The 20,258-nt window shown below is 36.7% G+C and overlaps 1 protein-coding gene across 2 annotated transcripts in view; it reads left to right on the top strand.

Annotated features, from left to right (window-relative positions):
• Positions 1 to 18,147, top strand: part of NUP62CL (nucleoporin 62 C-terminal like) — an 80,699-nt gene extending 62,552 nt beyond the window's left edge. For both annotated transcript variants that reach the window (XM_061178478.1, XM_061178477.1), the window contains one exon: positions 17,292 to 18,147. In XM_061178478.1, the coding sequence (XP_061034461.1) occupies positions 17,292 to 17,383 (92 nt within the window). In that variant the 3' untranslated portion in view covers positions 17,384 to 18,147. The remainder of the gene's footprint in view (positions 1 to 17,291) is intronic.
• The last annotated feature ends 2,111 nt before the right edge of the window (positions 18,148 to 20,258 follow it).

Raw genomic sequence — 20,258 nt, 5'->3', positions numbered from 1 at the left:
AATACATCTGCAAAATTAGATTTCTCACTAATCCTCCTTATGTACATTTTGTGCCCAAGTGAATTTCCTCAAGCTGGAGAGTCTCCCCAGATGAATTATATGTAACATGATTTAAATCACTCCCAAATAGCAGAATTTATATTGTTTGTGAGATATACAGATTTTTCTCCAAAGCAATTTTCTTCCTGTTAGTGACTAAAAACTATAAATATACTGAAGCCTTGCTATAACGCAGTTTAGGGGCCCACGCTCTATGGCTACCTCATAGATAAAGTGGCCTGATAGTATTTCACCAATGAAATCTCCCCAGTTGGGATTCAGATAGGCCTGTCTTATTTTGAGCACTTCAGTGTTTGAAGGGACAACAAACAGTGTTATGCTGTGGTGCCAGATAGTACTTTTTATTTAAAATTTTCCCAGCATTTGACAAACAGATGCACTGTAACAGAAAAAGCGCTCTTAGATGGGCGTCTAAAGATATGAGTCCTAGTTTTCATTAGTTTTGGCCTTTCGGAAGCCACTGAACCTTCTTGAGTTTTTAGTTATTCTCTTCATCCTAGGATATTGTGGAAATCAAATAAGGTAATATGCATAGGCATTTTGAAAACTCAAGTGCTTTATAATGGAAAGTGTTATTTTAGATACAAGTCAAAACCAGAGAGTAGTGACTTTCAATACAAAGCACCTACTATGTGCCAAGGTGCTGTGTTAATCAGCGTAGGAGGTGTAAACGTCAATGGCATGCACCTCTGCCTCGAAAAGTTTCAAAGTGCATGTGTAGGGAGCAGTAAAGAAAGAGAAACCTATCTTTAGTTGATTCCCTAGAAGAGCTAGAATTTGAAATGAGACTTGAATAGTAAGTAACATTTCAACAGGATGACTGTCTGAGGACGACTTCAAATGCAATAATTCTACTATCTTGTCCCCCTCCTGCCCCTGCCTCCAAGAACTCACGATACCGTCACCATCTTTTATTTTTATTCCTTTCCTTTAAATGTATTTCTTATTAATTTTGTGTGAAGGGTAGTGCTATATACAAGCAGAGTGTCTTGTCATCACCAACTTTTTTTTTTTAACATCTTTATTGGAGTAAAATTGCTTTACAATGTTGTGTTAGTTTCTGCTGTATAACAAAGTGAATCAGCTATATGTATACATATATCTCCTCCCTCTTGCGTCTCCCTCCGACCCTCCCTATCCCACCCCCTAGGTGGTCACAAAGCACCGAGCTGATCTCCCTGTGCTATGCGGCTGCTTCCCACTAGCTACCTGTTTTACATTTGGCAGTGTATATATGTCCATGCCACTCTCTCACTTCGTCCCAGCTTACCCTTCCCCCTCCCCATGTCCTCAAGTCCATTCTCTACGTCTGCATCTTTATTCCTGTCCTGCCCCTAAGTTCATCAGAACCATTTTTTTTTTTAGATTCCATATATATGTGTTAGCATACAGTATTTGTTTTTCTCTTTCTGACTTACTTCACTCTGTATGACAGACTCTAGGTCCATCCACCTCACTACAAATAACTCAATTTCATTTCTTTTTATGGCTGAGTAATATTCCATTGTATATATGTGCCACATGTTCTTTATCCATTCATCTGTCGATGGACACTTGGGTTGCTTCCATGTCCTGGCTATTGTAAATAGTGCTGCAGTGAACATTGGGGTGCATGACTCTTTTTAAATTATGGTTTTCTCAAGGTATATGCCCAGTAGTGGGATTGCTGGGTCATATGGTAGTTTTATTTTTAGTTTTTTAAGGAACCTCCATACTGTTCTCCATAGTGGCTGTATCAATTTACATTCCCACCAACAGTGCAAGAGGGTTCCCTTTTCTCCACACCCTCTCCAGCATTTATTGTTTGTAGATTTTTTTGATGATGGCTATTCTGACTGATGTGAGGTGATACCTCATTGTAGTTTTGATTTGCATTTCTCTAATGATTAGTAATGTTGAGCATCCTTTCATGTGTTTGTTAGCAATCTGTGTATCTTCTTTGGAGAAATGTCTGTTTAGATCCTCTGCCCATTTTGGGGTTGGGTTGTTTGTTTTTTTGATTTTGAGCTGCATGAGCTGCTTGTATATTTTGGAGATTAATCCTTTGTCAGTGGCTTCATTTGCAAATATTTTCTCCCATTCTGAGGGTTGTCTTTTGGTCTTGTTTATGATTTCCTTTGCTGTGCAAAAGCTTTTAAGTTTCATTAGGTCCCATTTGTTTATTTTTGTTTTTATTTCCATTTCTCTAGGAAGTGAGTCAAAAAGGATCTTGCTGTGATTTATGTCAAAGAGTGTTCTTCCTGTTTTCCTCTAAGAGTTTTATAGTGTCTGGCCTTACATTTAGGTCTTTAATCCATTTTCAGTTTATTTTTTTTATTTTTTATTTTTATTTTTTTAATCAGTCATCAATTTTATACACATCAGTGTATACATGTCAATCCCAATCGCCCAATTCAGCACACCACCCTCCCCACCCCACAGCGGTTTTCCCCCCTTGGTGTCCATACGTTTGTTCTCTATATCTGTGTCTCAACTTCTGCCCTGCAAACCGGTTCATCTGTACCATTTTTCTAGGTTCCACATACATGCGTTAATATACGATATTTGTTTTTCACTTCCTGACTTATTTCAATCTGTATGACAGTCTCTAGATCCATCCACGTCTCAACAAATGACTCAATTTCGTTCCTTTTTATGGCTGAGTAATATTCCATTGTATATATGTACCACAACTTCTTTATCCATTCGTCTGTCGATGGGCATTTAGGTTGCTTCCATGACCTGGCTATTGTAAATAGTGCTGCAATGAACATTGGGGTGCATGTGTCTTTTTGAATTACGGTTTCCTCTGGGTATATGCCCAGTAGTGGGATTTCTGGATCATATGGTAATTGTATTTTTAGTTTTTTAAGGAATCTCCATATTGTTCTCCATAGTGGCTGTATCAATTTACATTCCCACCAACAGTGCAAGAGGGTTCCCTTTTCTCCACACCCTCTCCAGCATTTGTTGTTTGTAGATTTTCTGATGATGCCCATTCTAACTGGTGTAAGGTGATACCTCATTGTAGCTTTATTTGCATTTCTCTAATAATTAGTGATGTTGAGCATCTTTTCATGTGCTTCTTGGCCATCTGTCATTTTCAGTTTATTTTTGTGTATGGTGTGAGGAAGTGTTCTAAATTCATTCTTTTACATGTAGTTGTCCAGTTTTCCCATCACCACTTATTGAAGGGGCTGTCTTTTCTCCATTGTATATTCTTGCCTCCTTTATCAAAAATAAGGTGACCATAGGTGCGTGGGTTTATCTCTGGGCTTTCTATCCTGTCCCATTGATCTATATTTCTGTTTCTGTGCCAGTACCATACTGTCTTGATGACTGTAGCTTTGTAGTATAGTCTGAAGTCCAGGAGTCTGATTCCTCCAGCTCCAATTTTCTTTCTCAAGATTGCTTTGGCTATTCGGGGTCTTCTGTGTTTCCATACAAATTGTAAAATTTTTTGTTCTAGTTCTGTGAAAAATGCCATTGGTAGTTTGATAGGGATTGCATTGAATCTGTAGATTGCTTTGAGTGGTATAGTCATTTTCACAATATTGATTCTTCCAATCCAAGAACATGGTATATCTCTCCATCTGTTTGTATCATCTTTAATTTCTTTCATCAGTGTCTTATAGTTTTCTGCATCCAGGTCTTTTGTCTCCTTAGGTAGGTTTATTTCTAGGTATTTTATTCTTTTTGTTGCAATGGTAAATGGGAGTGTTTCCTTAACTTCTCTTTCAGATTTTTCATCATTAGTGTATAGGAATGCAAGAGATTTCTGTGCATTAATTTTGTATCCTGCTACTTTACCAAATTCATCGATTAGCTCTAGTAGTTTTCTGGTAGCAGCTTTAGGATTCTCTCTATATAGTATCACGTCATCTGCAAACAGTGGCAGTTTTACCTCTTCTTTGCCAATTTGCCTTCCTTTTTTTTCTTGTTCTTCTAAAACTTCCAAAACTGTGTTGAATAATAGTGGAGAGAGTGGGCAACCTTGTCTTATTCCTGATCTTAGTGGAAATGGTTTCAGTTTTTCACCATTGAGAACGATGTTGGCTGTGGGTTTGTCATATATGGCCTTTATTATGTTGAGGTAAGTTCCCTCTATGCCTGCTTTCTGGAGAGATTTTATCATGAATGGATGTTGAATTTTGTCGAAAGTTTTTTCTGCATCTGTAGAGATTATCATATGGTTTTTACCCTTCAATTTGTTAATATGGTGTATCACATTGATTGACTTGCATATATTGAAGAATCCTTGCATTCCTGGGATAAACCCCACTTGATCATGGTGTATGATCATTTTAATGTGCTGTTGGATACTGTTTGCTAGTATTTTGTTGAGGATTTTTGCATCTGTGTTCATCAGTGATATTGGCCTGTAGTTTTCTTTCTTTGTGACATCTTTGTCTGGTTTTGGTATCAGCTTGATGGTGGCCTCGTAGAATGTGTTTGGGAGTGTTCCTTCCTCTGCTATATTTTGGAAGAGTTTGAGAAGGATAGGTGTTAGCTCTTCTCTAAATATTTGGTAGAATTCGCCTGTGAAGCCATCTGATCCTGGGCTTTTGTTTGTTGGAATATTTTTAATCACAGTCTCAATTTCAGTGCCTGTGATTGGTCTGTTTATATTTTCTATTTCTTCCTGGTCCAGCTTCGGAAGGTTGTGCTTTTCTAAGAATTTGTCCATTTCTTCCAGGTTGTCCATTTTATTGGCATAGAGTTGCTTATAGTAATCTCTCATGGTCCTTTGTGTTTCTGCAGTGTCAGTTGTTACTTCTCCTTTTTCATTTCTAATTCTACTGATTTGAGTCTTCTCCCTTTTTTTCTTGATGACTCTGGCTAATGATTTATCAATTTTGTTTATCTTCTCAGAGAACCAGCTTTAGTTTTATTGATCTTTGCTATTGTTTCCTTCATTTCTTTTTCATTTATTTCTGATCTGATCTTTATTATTTCTTTCCTTCTGCTAACTTTGGGTTTTTTTTTGTTCTTCTTTCTCTGATTGCTTTAGGTGGAAGGTTAAGTTGTTTATTTGAGATGTTTCTTGTTTCTTGAGGTAGGATTGTATTGCTATAAACTTCCCTCTTAGAACTGCTTTTGCTGCATCCCATAGGTTTTGTGTCGTCATGTTTTCATTGTCATTTGTTTCTAGGTATTTTTTGATTTCCTCTTTGATTTCTTCAGTGATCTCTTGGCTATTTAGTAGCTTATTGTTTAGCCTCCATGTGTTTGTATTTTTTACATTTTTTTTCCTGTAATTGATATCTAGTCTCATAGCATTGTGGTCAGAAAGATAACTTGATACGATTTCAATTTTCTTAAATTTTCTAAGGCTTGATTTATGACCCAAGATATGATCTATCCTGGAGAATGTTCCATGAGCACTTTAGAAGAAAGTATATTCTGTTGTTTTTGGATGGCATGTGCTATAAATATCAATTAAGTCCATCCTGTTTAATGTATCATTTAAAGTTTGTGTTTCCTTATTTATTTTCATTTTGGTTGATCTGTCCATTGGTGAAAGTGGGGTGTTAAAGTCCCCTACTATGATTGTTTTACTGTCGATTTCCCCTTTTAAGGCTCTTAGCATTTGCCTTATATATTGAGGTGCTCCTATGCTGGGTGCATAAATATTTACAATTGTTCTCTCTTCTTTTTGCATTGATCCTTTGATCATTATGTAGTGTCCTTCTTTATCTCTTGTAATAGTCTTTTTTTTTTATAACATCTTTATTGGAGTATAATTGGTTTACAATGGTGTGTTAGTTTCTGCTTTATAACAACGTGAATCAGTTATACATATACATATGTTCCCATATCTCTTCCCTCTTGCGTCTCCCTCCCTCCCACCCTCCGTATCCCACCCCTCTAGGTGGTCACAAAGCACCGAGCTGATCTCCCTGTGCTATGCGGCTGCTTCCCACTAGCTATCTATTTTACATTTGGTAGTGTATATATGTCCATGCCACTCTCTCACCCTGTCACATCTTACCCCTCCCCCTCCCCATATCCTCAAGTCCATTCTCTAGTAGGTCTGTGTCTTTATTCCCATCTTGCCACTAGGTTCTTCATGACCTTTTTTTTTTTTTCCTTAGATTCCATATATATGTGTTAGCATACTGTATTTGTTTTTCTCTTTCTGACTTACTTCACTCTGTATGACAGACTCTAACTCCATCCACCTCATTACAAATACCTCCATTTCGTTTCTTTTTATGGCTGAGTAATATTCTATTGTATATATGTGCCACATCTTCTTTATCCATTCATCTGATGACGGACACTTAGGTTGCTTCCATGTCCTGGCTATTGTAAATAGAGCTGTGATGAACATTTTGGTACATGACTCTTTTTGAATTATGGTTTTCTCAGGGTATATGCCCAGTAGTGTGATTGCTGGGTCATATGGTAGTTCTATTTTTAGTTTTTTAAGGAACCTCCATACTGTTCTCCATAGTGGCTGTATCAATTTACATTCCCACGAACAGTGCAAGAGGGTTCCCTTTTCTCCACACCCTCTCCAGCATTTATTGTTTCTAGATTTTTTGATGATGGCCATTCTGACCGGTATGAGATAATATCTCATTGTAGTTTTGATTTGCATTTCTCTAATGATTAATGATGTTGAGCATTCTTTCATGTGTCTGTTGGCAATCTGTATATCTTCTTTAGAGAAATGTCTACCTAGGTCTTCTGCCCATTTTTGGATTGGGTTGTTTGTTTTTTTGTTATTGAGCTGCATGAGCTGCTTGTAAATCTTGGAGATTAATCCTTTGTCAGTTGCTTCATTTGCAAATATTTTCTCCCATTCTGAGGGTTGTCTTTTGGTCTTGTTTATGGTTTCCTTTGCTGTGCAAAAGCTTTTAAGTTTCATTAGGTCCCATTTGTTTATTTGTGTTTTTATTTCCATTTCTCTAGGACCTGGGTCAAAAAGGATCTTGCTGTGATTTATGTCATAGAGTGTTCTGCCTATGTTTTCCTCTAAGAGTTTTATAGTGTCTGGCCTTACATTTAGGTCTTTAATCCATTTTGAGTTTATTTTTGTGTATGGTGTTAGGGAGTGTTCTAATTTCATACTTTTACATGTACCTGTCCAGTTTTCCCAGCACCACTTATTGAAGAGGCTGTCTTTTCTCCACTGTATATGCTTGCCTCCTTTATCAAAGATAAGGTGACCATATGTGCGTGGGTTTATCTCTGGGCTTTCTATCCTGTTCCATTGATCTGTGTTTCTGTTTTTGTGCCAGTAGCAAACTGTCTTGATTACTGTAGCTTTGTAATATAGTCTGAAGTCAGGGAGCCTGATTCCTCCAGCTCCATTTTTCATTCTCAAGATTGCTTTGGCTATTCGGGGTCTTTTGTGTTTCCATACAAATTGTGAAATTTTTTGTTCTAGTTCTGTGAAAAATGCCAGTGGTAGTTTGATAGGGATTGCATTGAATCTGTAGATTGCTTTGGGTAGTAGAGTCATTTTCACAATGTTGATTCTTCCAATCCAAGAACATGGTGTATCTCTCCATCTATTTGTATCATCTTTAATTTCTTTCATCAGTGTCTTATAATTTTCTACATACAGGTCTTTTGCCTCCTTAGGTAGGTTTATTCCTAGATATTTTATTCTTTTTGTTGCAATGGTAAACGGGAGTGTTTTCTTAATTTCACTTTCAGATTTTTCATCATTAGTATATAGGAATGCAAGAGATTTCTGTGCATTAATTTTGTATCCTGCTACTTTACCAAATTCATTGATTAGCTCTAGTAGTTTTCTGGTAGCATCTTTAGGATTCTCTATGTATAGTATCATGTCATCTGCAAACAGTGACAGCTTTGCTTCTTCTTTTCCCATTTGGATTCCTTTTATTTCTTTTTCTTCTCTGATTGCTGTGGCTAACACTTCCAAAACTATGTTGAATAATAGTGGTGAGAGTGGGCAACTTTGTCTTGTTCCTGATCTTAGTGGAAATGGTTTCAGTTTTTCACCATTGAGGACAATGTTGGCTGTGGGTTTGTCATATATGGCCTTTATTATGCTGAGGAAAGTTCCCTCTATGCCTGCTTTCTGGAGAGATTTTATCATAAATGGGTGTTGAATTTTGTCGAAAGCTTTCTCTGCATCTATTGAGATGATCATATGGTTTTTCTCCTTCAGTTTGTTAATATGATGTATCATGTTGATTGATTTGCGTATATTGAAGAATCCTTGCATTCCTGGAATAAACCCCACTTGATCATGGTGTATGATCCTCTTAATGTGCTGTTGGATTCTGTTTGCTAGTATTTTGTTGAGGATTTTTGCATCTATGTTCATCAGTGATATTGGCCTGTAGTTTTCTTTCTTTGTGACATCTTTGTCTGGTTTTGGTATCAGGGTGATGGTGGCCTCGTAGAATGAGTTGGGGAGTGTTCCTCTCTCTGCAATATTTTGGAAGGGTTTGAGAAGGATAGGTGTTAGCTCTTCTCTAAATGTTTGATAGAATTCGCCTGTGAAGCCATCTGGTCCTGGGCTTTTGTTTGTTGGAAGATTTTTAATCACAGTTTCAATTTCAGTGCTTGTGATTGGTCTGTTCATATTTTCTATTTCTTCCTGGTTCAGTCTCAGCAGGTTGTGCACTTCTAAGAATTTGTCCATTTCTTCCAGGTTGTCCATTTTATTGGCATAGAGTAGCTTGTAGTAATCTCTCATGATCGTTTGTATTTCTGCAGTGTCAGTGGTTACTTCTCCTTTTTCATTTCTAATTCTATTGATTTGAGTCTTCTCCCTTTTTCTCTTGATGAGTCTGGCTAATGGTTTATCAATTTTGTTTATCTTTTCAAAGAACCAGCTTTTAGTTTTATTGATCTTTGCTATTGTTTCCTTCATTTCTTTTTCATTTATTTCTGATCTGATCTTTATGATTTCTTTCCTTCTGCTAGCTTTGGGTTTTTTTTGTTCTTCTTTCTCTAATTGCTTTAGGTGCAAGGTTAGGTTGTTTATTCGAGATGTTTCCTGTTTCTTGATGTAGGCTTGTATTGCTCTAAATTTCCCTCTTAGAACTGCTTTTGCTGCATCCCATAGGTTTTGGGTCGTCGTGTTTTCATTGTCATTTGTCTCTAGGTATTTTTTGATTTCCCCTTTGATTTCTTCAGTGATCACTTCGTTATTAAGTAGTGTATTGTGTAGCCTCCATGTGTTTGTATTTTTTACAGATCTTTTCTTGTAATTGATATCTAGTCTCATAGCATTGTGGTCGGAAAAGATACTTGATACGATTTCAATTTTCTTAAATTTACCAAGGCTTGATTTGTGACCCAAGATATGATCTATCCTGGAGAATGTTCCATGAGCACTTGAGAAAAATGTGTATTCTGTTGTTTTTGGGTGGAATGTCCTATAAATATCAATTAAGTCTATCTTGTTTCATGTATCATTTAAAACTTGTGTTTCCTTATTTATTTTCATTTTGGATGATCTGTCCATTGGTGAAAGTGGGGTGTTAAAGTCCCCTACTATGATTGTGTTACTGTCGATTTCCCCTTTTATGGCTGTTAGTATTTGCCTTATGTATTGAGGTGCTCCTATGTTGGGTGCATAAATATTTACAATTGTTATACCTTCTTCTTGGATCGATCCCTTGATCATTATATAGTGTCCTTCTTTGTCTCTTGTAATCGTCTTTATTTTAAAGTCTATTTTGTCTGTTATGAGAATTGCTACCCCAGCTTCCTTTTGATTTCCATTTGCGTGGAATATCTCTTTCCATCCCCTCACTTTCAGTCTGTATGTGTCCCTAAGTCTGAAGTGGGTCTCTTGTAGACAGCATATATACGGGGCTTGTTGTTGTATCCATTCAGCCAGTCTATGTCTTTTGGTTGGAGCATTTAATCCATTTACTTTTAAGGTAATTATCGATATGTATGTTCCTATTACCACTTCTTAATTGTTTTGGGTTTGTTACTGTAGGTCTTTTCCTTCTCCTGTGTTTCCTGCCTAGAGAAGTTCCTTTAGCATTTGTTGTAAAGCTGGTTTGGTGGTGCTGAATTCTCTTAGCTTTTGCTTGTCTGTAAAGGTTTTAATTTCTCTGTCGAATATGAATGAGATCCTTGCTGGGTAGAGTAATCTTGCTTGTGGGTTTTTCCCTTTCATCACTTTAAATATGTCCTGCCACTCCCTTCTGGCTTGCAGAGTTTCTGCTTAGCTGTTAACCTTATGGGGATTCAGTTGTATGTTATTTGTTGCTTTTCCCTTGCTGCTTTTAATACTTTTTCTTTGTATTTAATTTTTGATGGTTTGATTAATATGTGTCTTGGCGTGTTTCTCCTTGTATTTATCCTGTATGGGACTCTCTGCACTTCCTGGACTTGATTGACTATTTCCTTTCCCATATTAAGGAAGTTTTCAACTATAATCTCTTCAAATACTTTCTCAGACCCTTTCTTTTTCTCTTCTTCTTCTGGGACCCCTGTAATTCGAATGTTGGTGCATTTAATGTTGTCCCAGAGGTCTCAGAGAGTGCCCTCAATTCTTTTTCATTCTTTTTTCTTTATTCTGCTCTGCAGTAGTTATTTCCACTATTTTTCTTCCTGGTCACGTATCTGTTCTTCTGCCTCAGTTATTCTGCTATTGATTCCTTCTAGAGAATTTTTCATTTCATTTATTGTATTGTTCATCCTTGTTTGTTTGCTCTTTAGTTATTCTAGGTCCTTGTTAAATGTTTCTTGTATTTTCTCCATTCTATTTCCAAGATTTTGGATCATCTTTACTGTCATTACTCTGAATTCTTTTTCAGGTAGACTGCCTATTTCCTCTTCATTTGTTTGGTCTGGTGGGTTTTTACCTTGCTCCCTCATCTGCTGCATATTTCTTTGTCTTCTCATTTTGCTTATCTTTCTGTGTTTGGGGGTCTCCTTTTCGCAGGGTGCAGGTTCGTATTTCCTGTTGTTTTTGGTGTCTGCCCCCAGTGGGTAAGGTTGGTTCAGTGGGTTGTGTAGGCTTCCTGGTGGAGGGGACTGGTGCCTGTGTTCTGGTGGATGATGCTGGATCTTGTCTTTCTGGTGGGCAGGGATGCGTCCAGTGGTGTGTTTTGGGGTTTCTGTGAACTTAGTATGATTTTAGGCGGCCTCTCTGCTAATGGGTGGGGCTGTGTTCCCCTCTTGCTAGTTGTTTGGCATGGGGCATCCAGCACTGGAGCTTGCTGGCTGTTGGGTGGAGCTGGGTCTTAGTGTTGAAGCGGAGTTCTCTGGGAGAGCTCTTGCTGATTGATGTTACGTGGGGCCAGGAGGTCTCTGATGGTCCAATGTCCTGAACTCGGCTCTCCCACCTCAGAGGCTCAGGCCTGACACCAGGCCAGAGCACCAAGACCCTGTCAGCCATGTGGCCAGGTACGTGGGAATTTTCTTGCCTTTTGGGAAGTCTGAGGTCTTCTGCCAATGTTCAGTAGGTGTTCTGTAGGCATTGTTCCACATGTAGATGTATTTTTTTTTATTAATTAATTAATTTATTTATTTTTGCTGTGTTGGGTCTTAGTTTCTGTGCGAGGGCTTTCTCTAGTTGCGGCAAGCTGGGGCCACTCTCCATCGTGGTGCGCGGACCTCTCACTGTCGTGGCCTCTCTTGTTGCGGAGCACAGGCTCCAGATGCGCAGGCTCAGTAGTTGTGGCTCACGGGCCCAGTTGCTCCGTGGCATGTGGGATCTTCCCAGACCAGGGCTCGAACCCGTATCCCCTGCATTGGCAGGCAGATTCTCAACCACTGTGCCACCAGGGAAGCCCTAGATGTATTTTTGATGTATTTGTGGGGAGGAAGGTGATCTCCACGTCTTACTCTTCCACCATCTTGAAGGTCTCCCCCATCACCACCTTAATGTATCAGTGGTGAGATCACGATGAGAATTCTCATGGCAGAGTGGAGAGCTTCGTATGTTTCTAGAAACACTGTTCTTCCCATCAGATCACAGTTAGCAATAAGAATTCAAGTATATTTATTCTGAGTGTTACTTTAGTTTCAGTAACCTGGGAATCTTCTTAAAATTACCTATGACAAGTGGGAGAACAGTGTTCTCTCTCTTTCTCTCTTTTTCCCCCTCCTTCCCTCTCTTCCTTTCTTCCTCCCTCCCTTCCCCTCTCTCCCCCTTCCTACCTCCTTCTTCCCCTTTTTGAATGAGAAATAAACCTTAATTAGGTTAAACTCCTGAGATTTCAGGGCTGCTTTTAAACAGCAGCCTAACCTAATACTGAAGTATATTCTACAGTAACTAAAACCTTAAAAATCTTTCTTTGGCTTAGCAGGCATGCAACAATGAGGAAACCCATATTGGAAGCTGAAAAGATGGCCAACCATATTAAGCAGTGAGAATAAATGTTAAAACTCTTGCCTCACATAAATTGGAGGTCATATTATGTGCCTACTCAGCAGGCACTTCTAGAAGAAATTGGGAATCAAAACCTTATTTTTGTGGGTTAGTTTTTTACACTAATTGAAATTTTTATTGAGGTAATTGTGGATTCACATTTAGTGTAAGGAATAATATAGGTCCTGAAGAAATAATATGGAGTTCCTATTGATAGTTTACCTAGTTCTCCCCAGTGATAGCATCTTACAAAACTGTAGTACTGTATTGCAACTGGGGTATTAACATTGATAAAATTTGTCTTATTCAGATTTCTACAGTCTTACTTGTGTGTGTGTGTGTGTGTGTGTGTGTGTGTGTGTTTAGTCATATACAATTTTATCACATGTGTAGGTTTGTATATCCACAACCATAGTAAAAATACAGAATAGTTCCATTACTACAAGAATTCCTCATATTCCCCTTTTATTGCCACACCCACCTCCCTCCTACCATATCCCCCCTACTCCCTGCCCCCTAATTCTTGGCAACCACTAATCTATTCTCCCTTTCTAAAATTTTATCATTTCAAAATACTATATAAGATGAAATCATATAGCATGTATCATTTAGGGGTTGGCTTTTTTTCACTCAGCATAATTCCCCAGAGATTCATCTAAATTGCTATGTGTATCAGTGGTTTGATCCTTTTTGTTGCTGAGTAGTTTCCCATGGTTTAGATGTACTACAGTCTGTTTACACATTTACCTGTTGTAGTACATCTTAGGTGTTTCCAGCTTTTGGCTACTTATGAGTAAAGCTTCTATGAATGTTTATGTACAGAGTCTTGTGTGAACATAAGTTTTCATTTCTCTTGGATAGATGCCCAAGAGTGCAACTGCTAGGTCATATGGTAGTTGCGTCTTTAGTTTTATTTAAAAAACTGTTACACTGTTTTCCAGAGAGACTGTACCATTTTACATACCCACCAGCAATGTATGAGTAATCTAATTTGTCTGCGTCCTCAACATTTGGTATTTTCACTTTTTTTTTTTCATTTTAACCATTCTGATAGATGTGTAGTGAGATCACTGAAGTTTTAATTTGCATTTTCCTAATGGCTAATGATGTTGAACATCTTTTCATGTGCTTATTTGTCATGAGTATGTCCTCTTTGATGAAATGTCAGTTCTTGCCTTTTGTCCATTTTCTAATTGGATTTTTTTTTACTGTTGTTTTGAGAGTTCATTATATATTCTAGATACTAGTCCTTTGCTAGCTCTGTGGTTTGCATATATTTTCTCCTACTCTGTACCTTGTCTCTTCTTAGCAGAGTTGTTCACAGGACAAAAGTTTTTAAAATTAAGTCCAGTTTATCAATTTTTCCTTTTATGGATCATGCTTTTGGTGTGAAGTCTAAGAACTTTTTGTGTAGTCCTACATACCCCCAATTTTCTCCTCTGTTTTTTCCTACAAGTTTTATTGTTTCATATTTTATATTTAAGGCTGTGATCCATTTTGAGTTAATTTTTGTATAAGATGTGAGGTTTAGATCAACGTTTTTTTTTCCTCTATGAATATCAAATTGTTTTCTGGGATCTCTATTCCGTAGATCTATATGTCTTTCCCTCCACCAAAACCACACTGTCTTCATCAATGTAGCTGTATAGTAAGCCTTAATATCTTGGAGAGTAATTTCTCCCACTTTATTTTTCTCCATCAAGGTTGTTTTAGCTATTTTAATTCCTTTGCATTTCCATACAAATTTGCTGGGATTTGATAGGAATTACATTAAATTTATAGATCAGTTTGGGGGAAAATTGACATCTTTACTGTGTTGATTCTTCTCATCCATGAACATAGTATGTCTCAATATTTATTTAGGTCTTCTTTGAGTTCTTTCATCAGCATTTTGTAATTTTCAGCACCCACATCGTGTATATGTTTTGGTTTTGTCCGACTTATACCTAAGTATTTCATTTTGTTTGTAGTGATTGTAAATGATATTGTGTTTTAAATTCTGGTTTCCACATGTTCATTTTTAGTACATAAAAACACAATTTTTATATGTTGATCTTGTATGCCTGCTGAACTCACTTCTAGGAGTTTGGTATTTTGGGGTTTTGTTTTGTTTTGCTTTTGATTCCTCGGGATTTTCTACATAGATAGTTACATCATCTGCAAAAAGGGACAATTTTATTTTTTCCTTCCCCATCTGTATGCTATTTATGTCTTTTTCTCACATTACACTGGCTAGAACTTCAGGACCATGTTGAATAAGAGTGGTGAGAACAAACATCTTTGCCTTGCTTCTGAGTTTAGTCTTTCACTGGAAGTATGATTTTAGGTATAGGTTTTTTTGTAGATGCTTTTTATCAAATTGAGGTAATTCCACTCTTTTCCTGACTTTTTTTATCATTAATTTTTATTATTAATGAGTATGGATTTTGTCAAATGCTTTTTCTACATCAATTGATATAATCATATGATTTTTCTTCTTTAACTTGTTGATATGGTGAATTACATTGACACATTTTTAAACATTGATTCAACCCTACATTTATGGAATAAATTCTACTTGGCCCTGGTTTCTAGTTCCTTTTATATGTTGTTGGATTTGGTTTGCTAGGATTTTCTTGAGGATTTTTAAGTGTTTGAGAGATTTTTTTAATTGTTATTTTATATTGGAGTATAGTTTATTTACAATGTTGTGTTAGTTTCAGGTGTACAGCAAAGTGATTTAGTTATACATATACATATATCTATTCATTTTCAGATTCTTTCCCATATAGGTTATTACAGAGGTTTGAGTTGATTTTTGTTCATAGTTAGAGGTAGGGGGTCAACTTCAGTTCCATGTAGATATGCAGTTGTCCCTGTATAATTTGCTGAAAAAGACTATGCTTCCCCCCATTGTATTGTCTTGGCACCTTTGTTAAAAATGAATTGACCATAAATATAAGGTTTTATTTCTGGACTTCATTTCTGTTCCATTGATCTCTATGGCTATCCTATGCTAATACCATGCTGTCTCGATTACTGTAGCTTTGTAGTATGTTTTAAAATTGGGTGGTGTAATTCCTGCAATTTATTATTCTTTTTCAGATTGCTTTGGCTATTCTGGGTCCTTTGTCTTTCCATGTAAATTTTAAAGCTTGTCTATTTCTACAGAAGTAGCCTTCTGGAATTTTCATAGGCACTGCATTGAATTTGTAGATCAATTTGTGGAGAATTGACATCTTAACACTATTGAGTCTTTCAATCCATGAACATGGAATATCTCTTCATTTTTTTAGATCTTCTTAAGTTTCTCTTAGCAATGATTTATAGTTTCCAGTGTACAAGTCTTATAGTTCATTTGCTAAGTTTATTCCTGAGTGTTTTAATTCTTTTTTATGCTACTGTGAATGGAGTTGTTTTATTAATTTCACTTTCATATTGTTCAGTACAATTGCTTTTTTAATAATGTCAAATGTATATGGCATATTTCCCATCAAATTTTGACTATTACTAGCATTTTACTTCTAGTATGATATATAATTTAATAGGCCTGCAGGGACAATCACTGACGCATATCATGGGACCAGAACTCTGGGCAGTTAAGTGCCTAGGTGCAGTTTTTGCCCTTAAGGAACGAAACTCCTGAAAAATGTAAAGTATGTTAATACAGAGATAGTCTTGAGAATTCAATTTGAAGCCATAACAAAATATTTATGGTAAGCCTCTCTTAATAATGCTGACTTGTGTTTCTCGACATTTCATTGATTTTTAAAAATGTTTATAAAAGTACTCTTTTGCATTTAATATGTATCAATCAGCAAATTAAGTAGTTTGTGTTTATGTTGACACTTCTGGCCTCAAGTGAATGGCTTGTTGTAGTGCTCATTTGTGTTTCTGTCACATTGAAAAATGTTATTCAGGGGGAAAAAATTGGTCCCTGCAGTTAGTTATTACAACAGAAAGGAGATGTGTTTTCCCAGACTGTTCTACTAGCCTTTCAGTAGACAACCATCATTTAAATCACTTGTTCTTAAAAGGTGTGATCTTACGGAATGCCTATATGTCATAAGATAGAATGAGGTATTATACTTCAAAAACTGCAAAACATTGGTTCTTTTCCAATTGGCTGAAGAAAATTAAAGTATATTGTCCCACATTTTTTAGTTTTTCTCTTGTAAAGTTTTCCTTAAATTTTTGGCACCAGTTATTGCTTATCAACCAGTGAGCATTAGTGAATACTAAAACAAATGACCAAATTTATTTGTGCACATTAACAGAAAAACTCAGATTATCACACTTACTTCAACAGCTTATTTTTACTGCAGAAAGTTACTGTTCTATATGGTGAAACTAATGGTATTTTGTGTTGTTCTGCCCCTGAGCAAATTAAGGACCACCAAGTTAAAGAAATCATTAGAAAGGAACTGAAATGTGAAAATATTCAGTGTACTAATTTGCTTATAGGCAGCAAAGACCTACCAAAATCTACACATTCAATTTCATGACCATCCTGTATGACACTTTTAGGCTGTAATGAGTAAAAAGCAGTTAACACTTCTCTTCAACAAAATACAAATGTCAGGTAGACTGTTACTTCCCTGAAAGCTAGGGAGAGCAAATCAAGAACAGTCTTGTGCAATAGTTTCCAACCAGACAGAGGCATGTTTTTCTCTTCCTCTGGATTTTCTAATACTTAAGCCTATTAAAATTGACATGTATGGAACTCCCCTGGCTGTCCAGTGGTTAAGACTCCGCACTTCCACTGCAGGGGGCACAGGTTCAATCCCTGGTCGGGGAACTAAGATCCCACAAGGCGCACAGCGTGGCCAAAAAAAAAAAAAAATTGACACGTAAAGTTTTGTCAATCATATGTTGAAGGGAGAATGTAAGTTACGTTCCTGGGATATTTTGTCCTCTGAGTAATGATGTGTGCCTTTTCCCCTTATAGGCATGCTGCAAAGGAAGGTAGAAGAGGTACAAGTTTTCCAGCATCGTCGTTACAAGGAGCAGGAATGCAATGTCAGGATTGCTTTTGATTGAATGACCCTATCTTCAGCATGCTGTTTTTGGATTATACATTACCTACCAAGTTTGATGGTGTTTGTTAGAGTAGTATTTACAGTTAATATTTAATCTTTGGTGGCAATAAAGGCTGCATGTATTTTTTCCCCCACTTAAATATTGTGCTGTTGGGAATGATACTGTAGTTTGGCTTTTAGTATTAGCAAATCAAAACTATATCAGCTCTTCTGTCTAGAGAGCAACCTATTTGATGTTGACTCTGTGTGTGCAATTCATGGCTTACTCTGCTAGATTCCATATCTTACTGCCAGTACGCATTGTCCTTTTCACTCCAACCAGATCATAAAGAAATGTTTGCCAAAAAATAGATGCCAACCAGTCTTTACTGGGTGCCTGTTAACATTCAACGTATAGTGTCAGCTACTGTGAAGTCTCTCTCCTCAAAAGAACTTACTGTCTGCTTTGAGATATACTTAATGCCTGTCTGTATAAAAAAACAGTATAGACAATACAAGGAAGTGTGTTATGAAATACAGAAAGTATGCTATAGAAATTCAGAGAAGGGAGGAAGAGTTAGGATGGATTTGGGACTTGATTTAGGTTATTTTAAAAAGGGTATGGTTCAGGCAATTCATTTATTTTTGATGTACAGATAATCTGGTGTTTTACTTGGTTTTAGCATATGATTTATAGTTGTGGGTTTTGTATATTTGTTTTTCAAGAAAAAGCGTTGTTCTTAGTTTGGAAACAGTCTGATTTCTTGTGTTTCATGTTTTACCTAAGTCATAAATAAAGGCAATGCTCTGAAAAATAAAAGTATAACACTAAAATAAACAACTTAAAAGTTTTTGAGTGACTAAAGCTTAATTGCCTGTAATTCCTGAGCTGAATTTCTGTTGTACTGACTGAACATGACCATCCTGAAGGGTACATATTATGGAAAGAAAATATTTTTGAAGTGAGTATTAGTGATTTACATCACCTTATGAGTAAACCAAATATCAGAACTTACATGGCCTCTTTTTTTCCTACCCACACTTCTCAAAGTAGCAGCTTCTAATCATTACCTCTCAAAATTACAGAGACCATTTAACTCTATGGATAATTTCTGTAGGTAAACAGCTTTTGAGTATTATCTTGAGTAATCTTTAGTGTTTGAATACAATATTATTATCCTAGATAAAGACATTTTCCCTATTGTTTTTGGCAGTTCAACTCTTGTAGTCTGTGAATACGTTAAGTTCCACATTCAGTAAAGAGAACATAGTATACAGAAGGAAATACTGGATTTATTCTTGTCCCTGCTTAATTAACTGGACAGATAATTTCATTTGGAGCATTATCTTTTGTCTATAACATGAAAGAGTTGGACCATATGAAGGTTTTCCCAACTGGAAGAAACTAGTTTTCATTTCTCACAAGTTTTTTGATTCCTTTATGTCTTTTCACTACCAGTACTTGCTTACTGTAAACTTCCTCAGTAAAATAAAGAAAGAGGAGGCTACAGTACTCCTGTTGACTTTGCATTGGCAGTTCTAATATTTTTTTTCCAGGACATAAAAGAGGCATGTGATACAGAGTGAAGTAAGTCAGAAAGAGAAAAACAAATACCGTATGCTAACACATATATATGGAATCTAAAAAAAAAAAATGGTTATGAAGAACCTAGGGGCAGGATTGGAATAAAGACGCAGACCTACTAGAGAATGGACTTGAGGACATGGGGAGGGGGAAGGGTAAGCTGGTACAAAGTGAGAGAGTGGCATGGACATATATACACTACCAAATGTAAAACCGATAGCTAGTGGGAAGCAGCCGCATAGCACGGGGAGATCAGCTCCGTGCTTTGTGACCACCTAGAGGGTTGGGATAGGGAGGGTGGGAGGGAGGGAGATACAAGAGGGAAGAGATAGATATGGGGATATATGTATATGTATAGCTGATTCACTTTGTTATAAAGCTGAAACTAACACACCATTGTAAAGCAATTATACTCCAATAAAGATGTTTAAAAAAAAAAGGCTAAAAAAAAAAAAAAAACGAGGCGTGTGAATGGCAAGTGGCTTCCAGATCAATGCAGTAATACTGTGGGTTTACTGGTAGATCTCAGTGTACTGTTTGGAGCCTTGGACTAAATCGTTTTTAAGGTTCCTTCTGACTCTGGTTCTAACATGTGTCTAAAAGACATGGCATTGTTGAACAGATATTAATTAAAAGATCAGAAATAACCTATTCTTGCCAGTAATTTTAAGGCTACATTTATGTTAGGTACTGGAATCTTGAGACCCCTCTCCCCCACAGCCATTGTTAAAGACCAGCTAAGATATTAGCTGAAGGAGAATTCTTAAATTTGTGCTGACGCTTCCCCAGTGCTTATCTACTTTTTTTGTCCTCTGAAAAAGACAGCATTTATGCTATCTCATTTGGAGGATTTGAAAGACATGCACAGTTGTTTACTCTTAATATTAGATGAGTGATGCTATCCCTCTTCAAGAGAAGATTTTTGGTTTTAGCATCTTCTTTCATATCTGGAAATTATAATTGCTTCATAATGTATTCATCAGAAGTGTGCTGTGAACAAAGCACCTAAAAAGGACAAAGCCTGAAAATATGTCTATGTTAAGGAGGAACTTCTGGCTTAATTAAACTAACCTTGTTAAATTGTCAGAAAGACAAATGAGGCATATTTTTCAGTTTGTCATAAACTCTTCTGGGGGTGAAATTGTGAAATTACCTCGTGCTAAGATCTCTGTGCCCATAAATAACATCTAGAAATCTCAAAGCTTTTAATATACTGTCTGATATCCTTTTGAAGTGGGGAGAGGATGCTGTGGGGAAATGGAATAGCTATTATTCCACAGGTAATAAATTTGGCAGAGCTAGAAATAGCCTG

This window comes from Eubalaena glacialis, chromosome X (assembly GCF_028564815.1).
Source record: "Eubalaena glacialis isolate mEubGla1 chromosome X, mEubGla1.1.hap2.+ XY, whole genome shotgun sequence".
Taxonomy (NCBI): Eukaryota; Metazoa; Chordata; class Mammalia; order Artiodactyla; family Balaenidae; genus Eubalaena; species Eubalaena glacialis.
The sequence above is the reverse complement of the archived record's forward strand: the minus strand, read 5'-3'. Positions and strand labels throughout refer to the sequence as shown.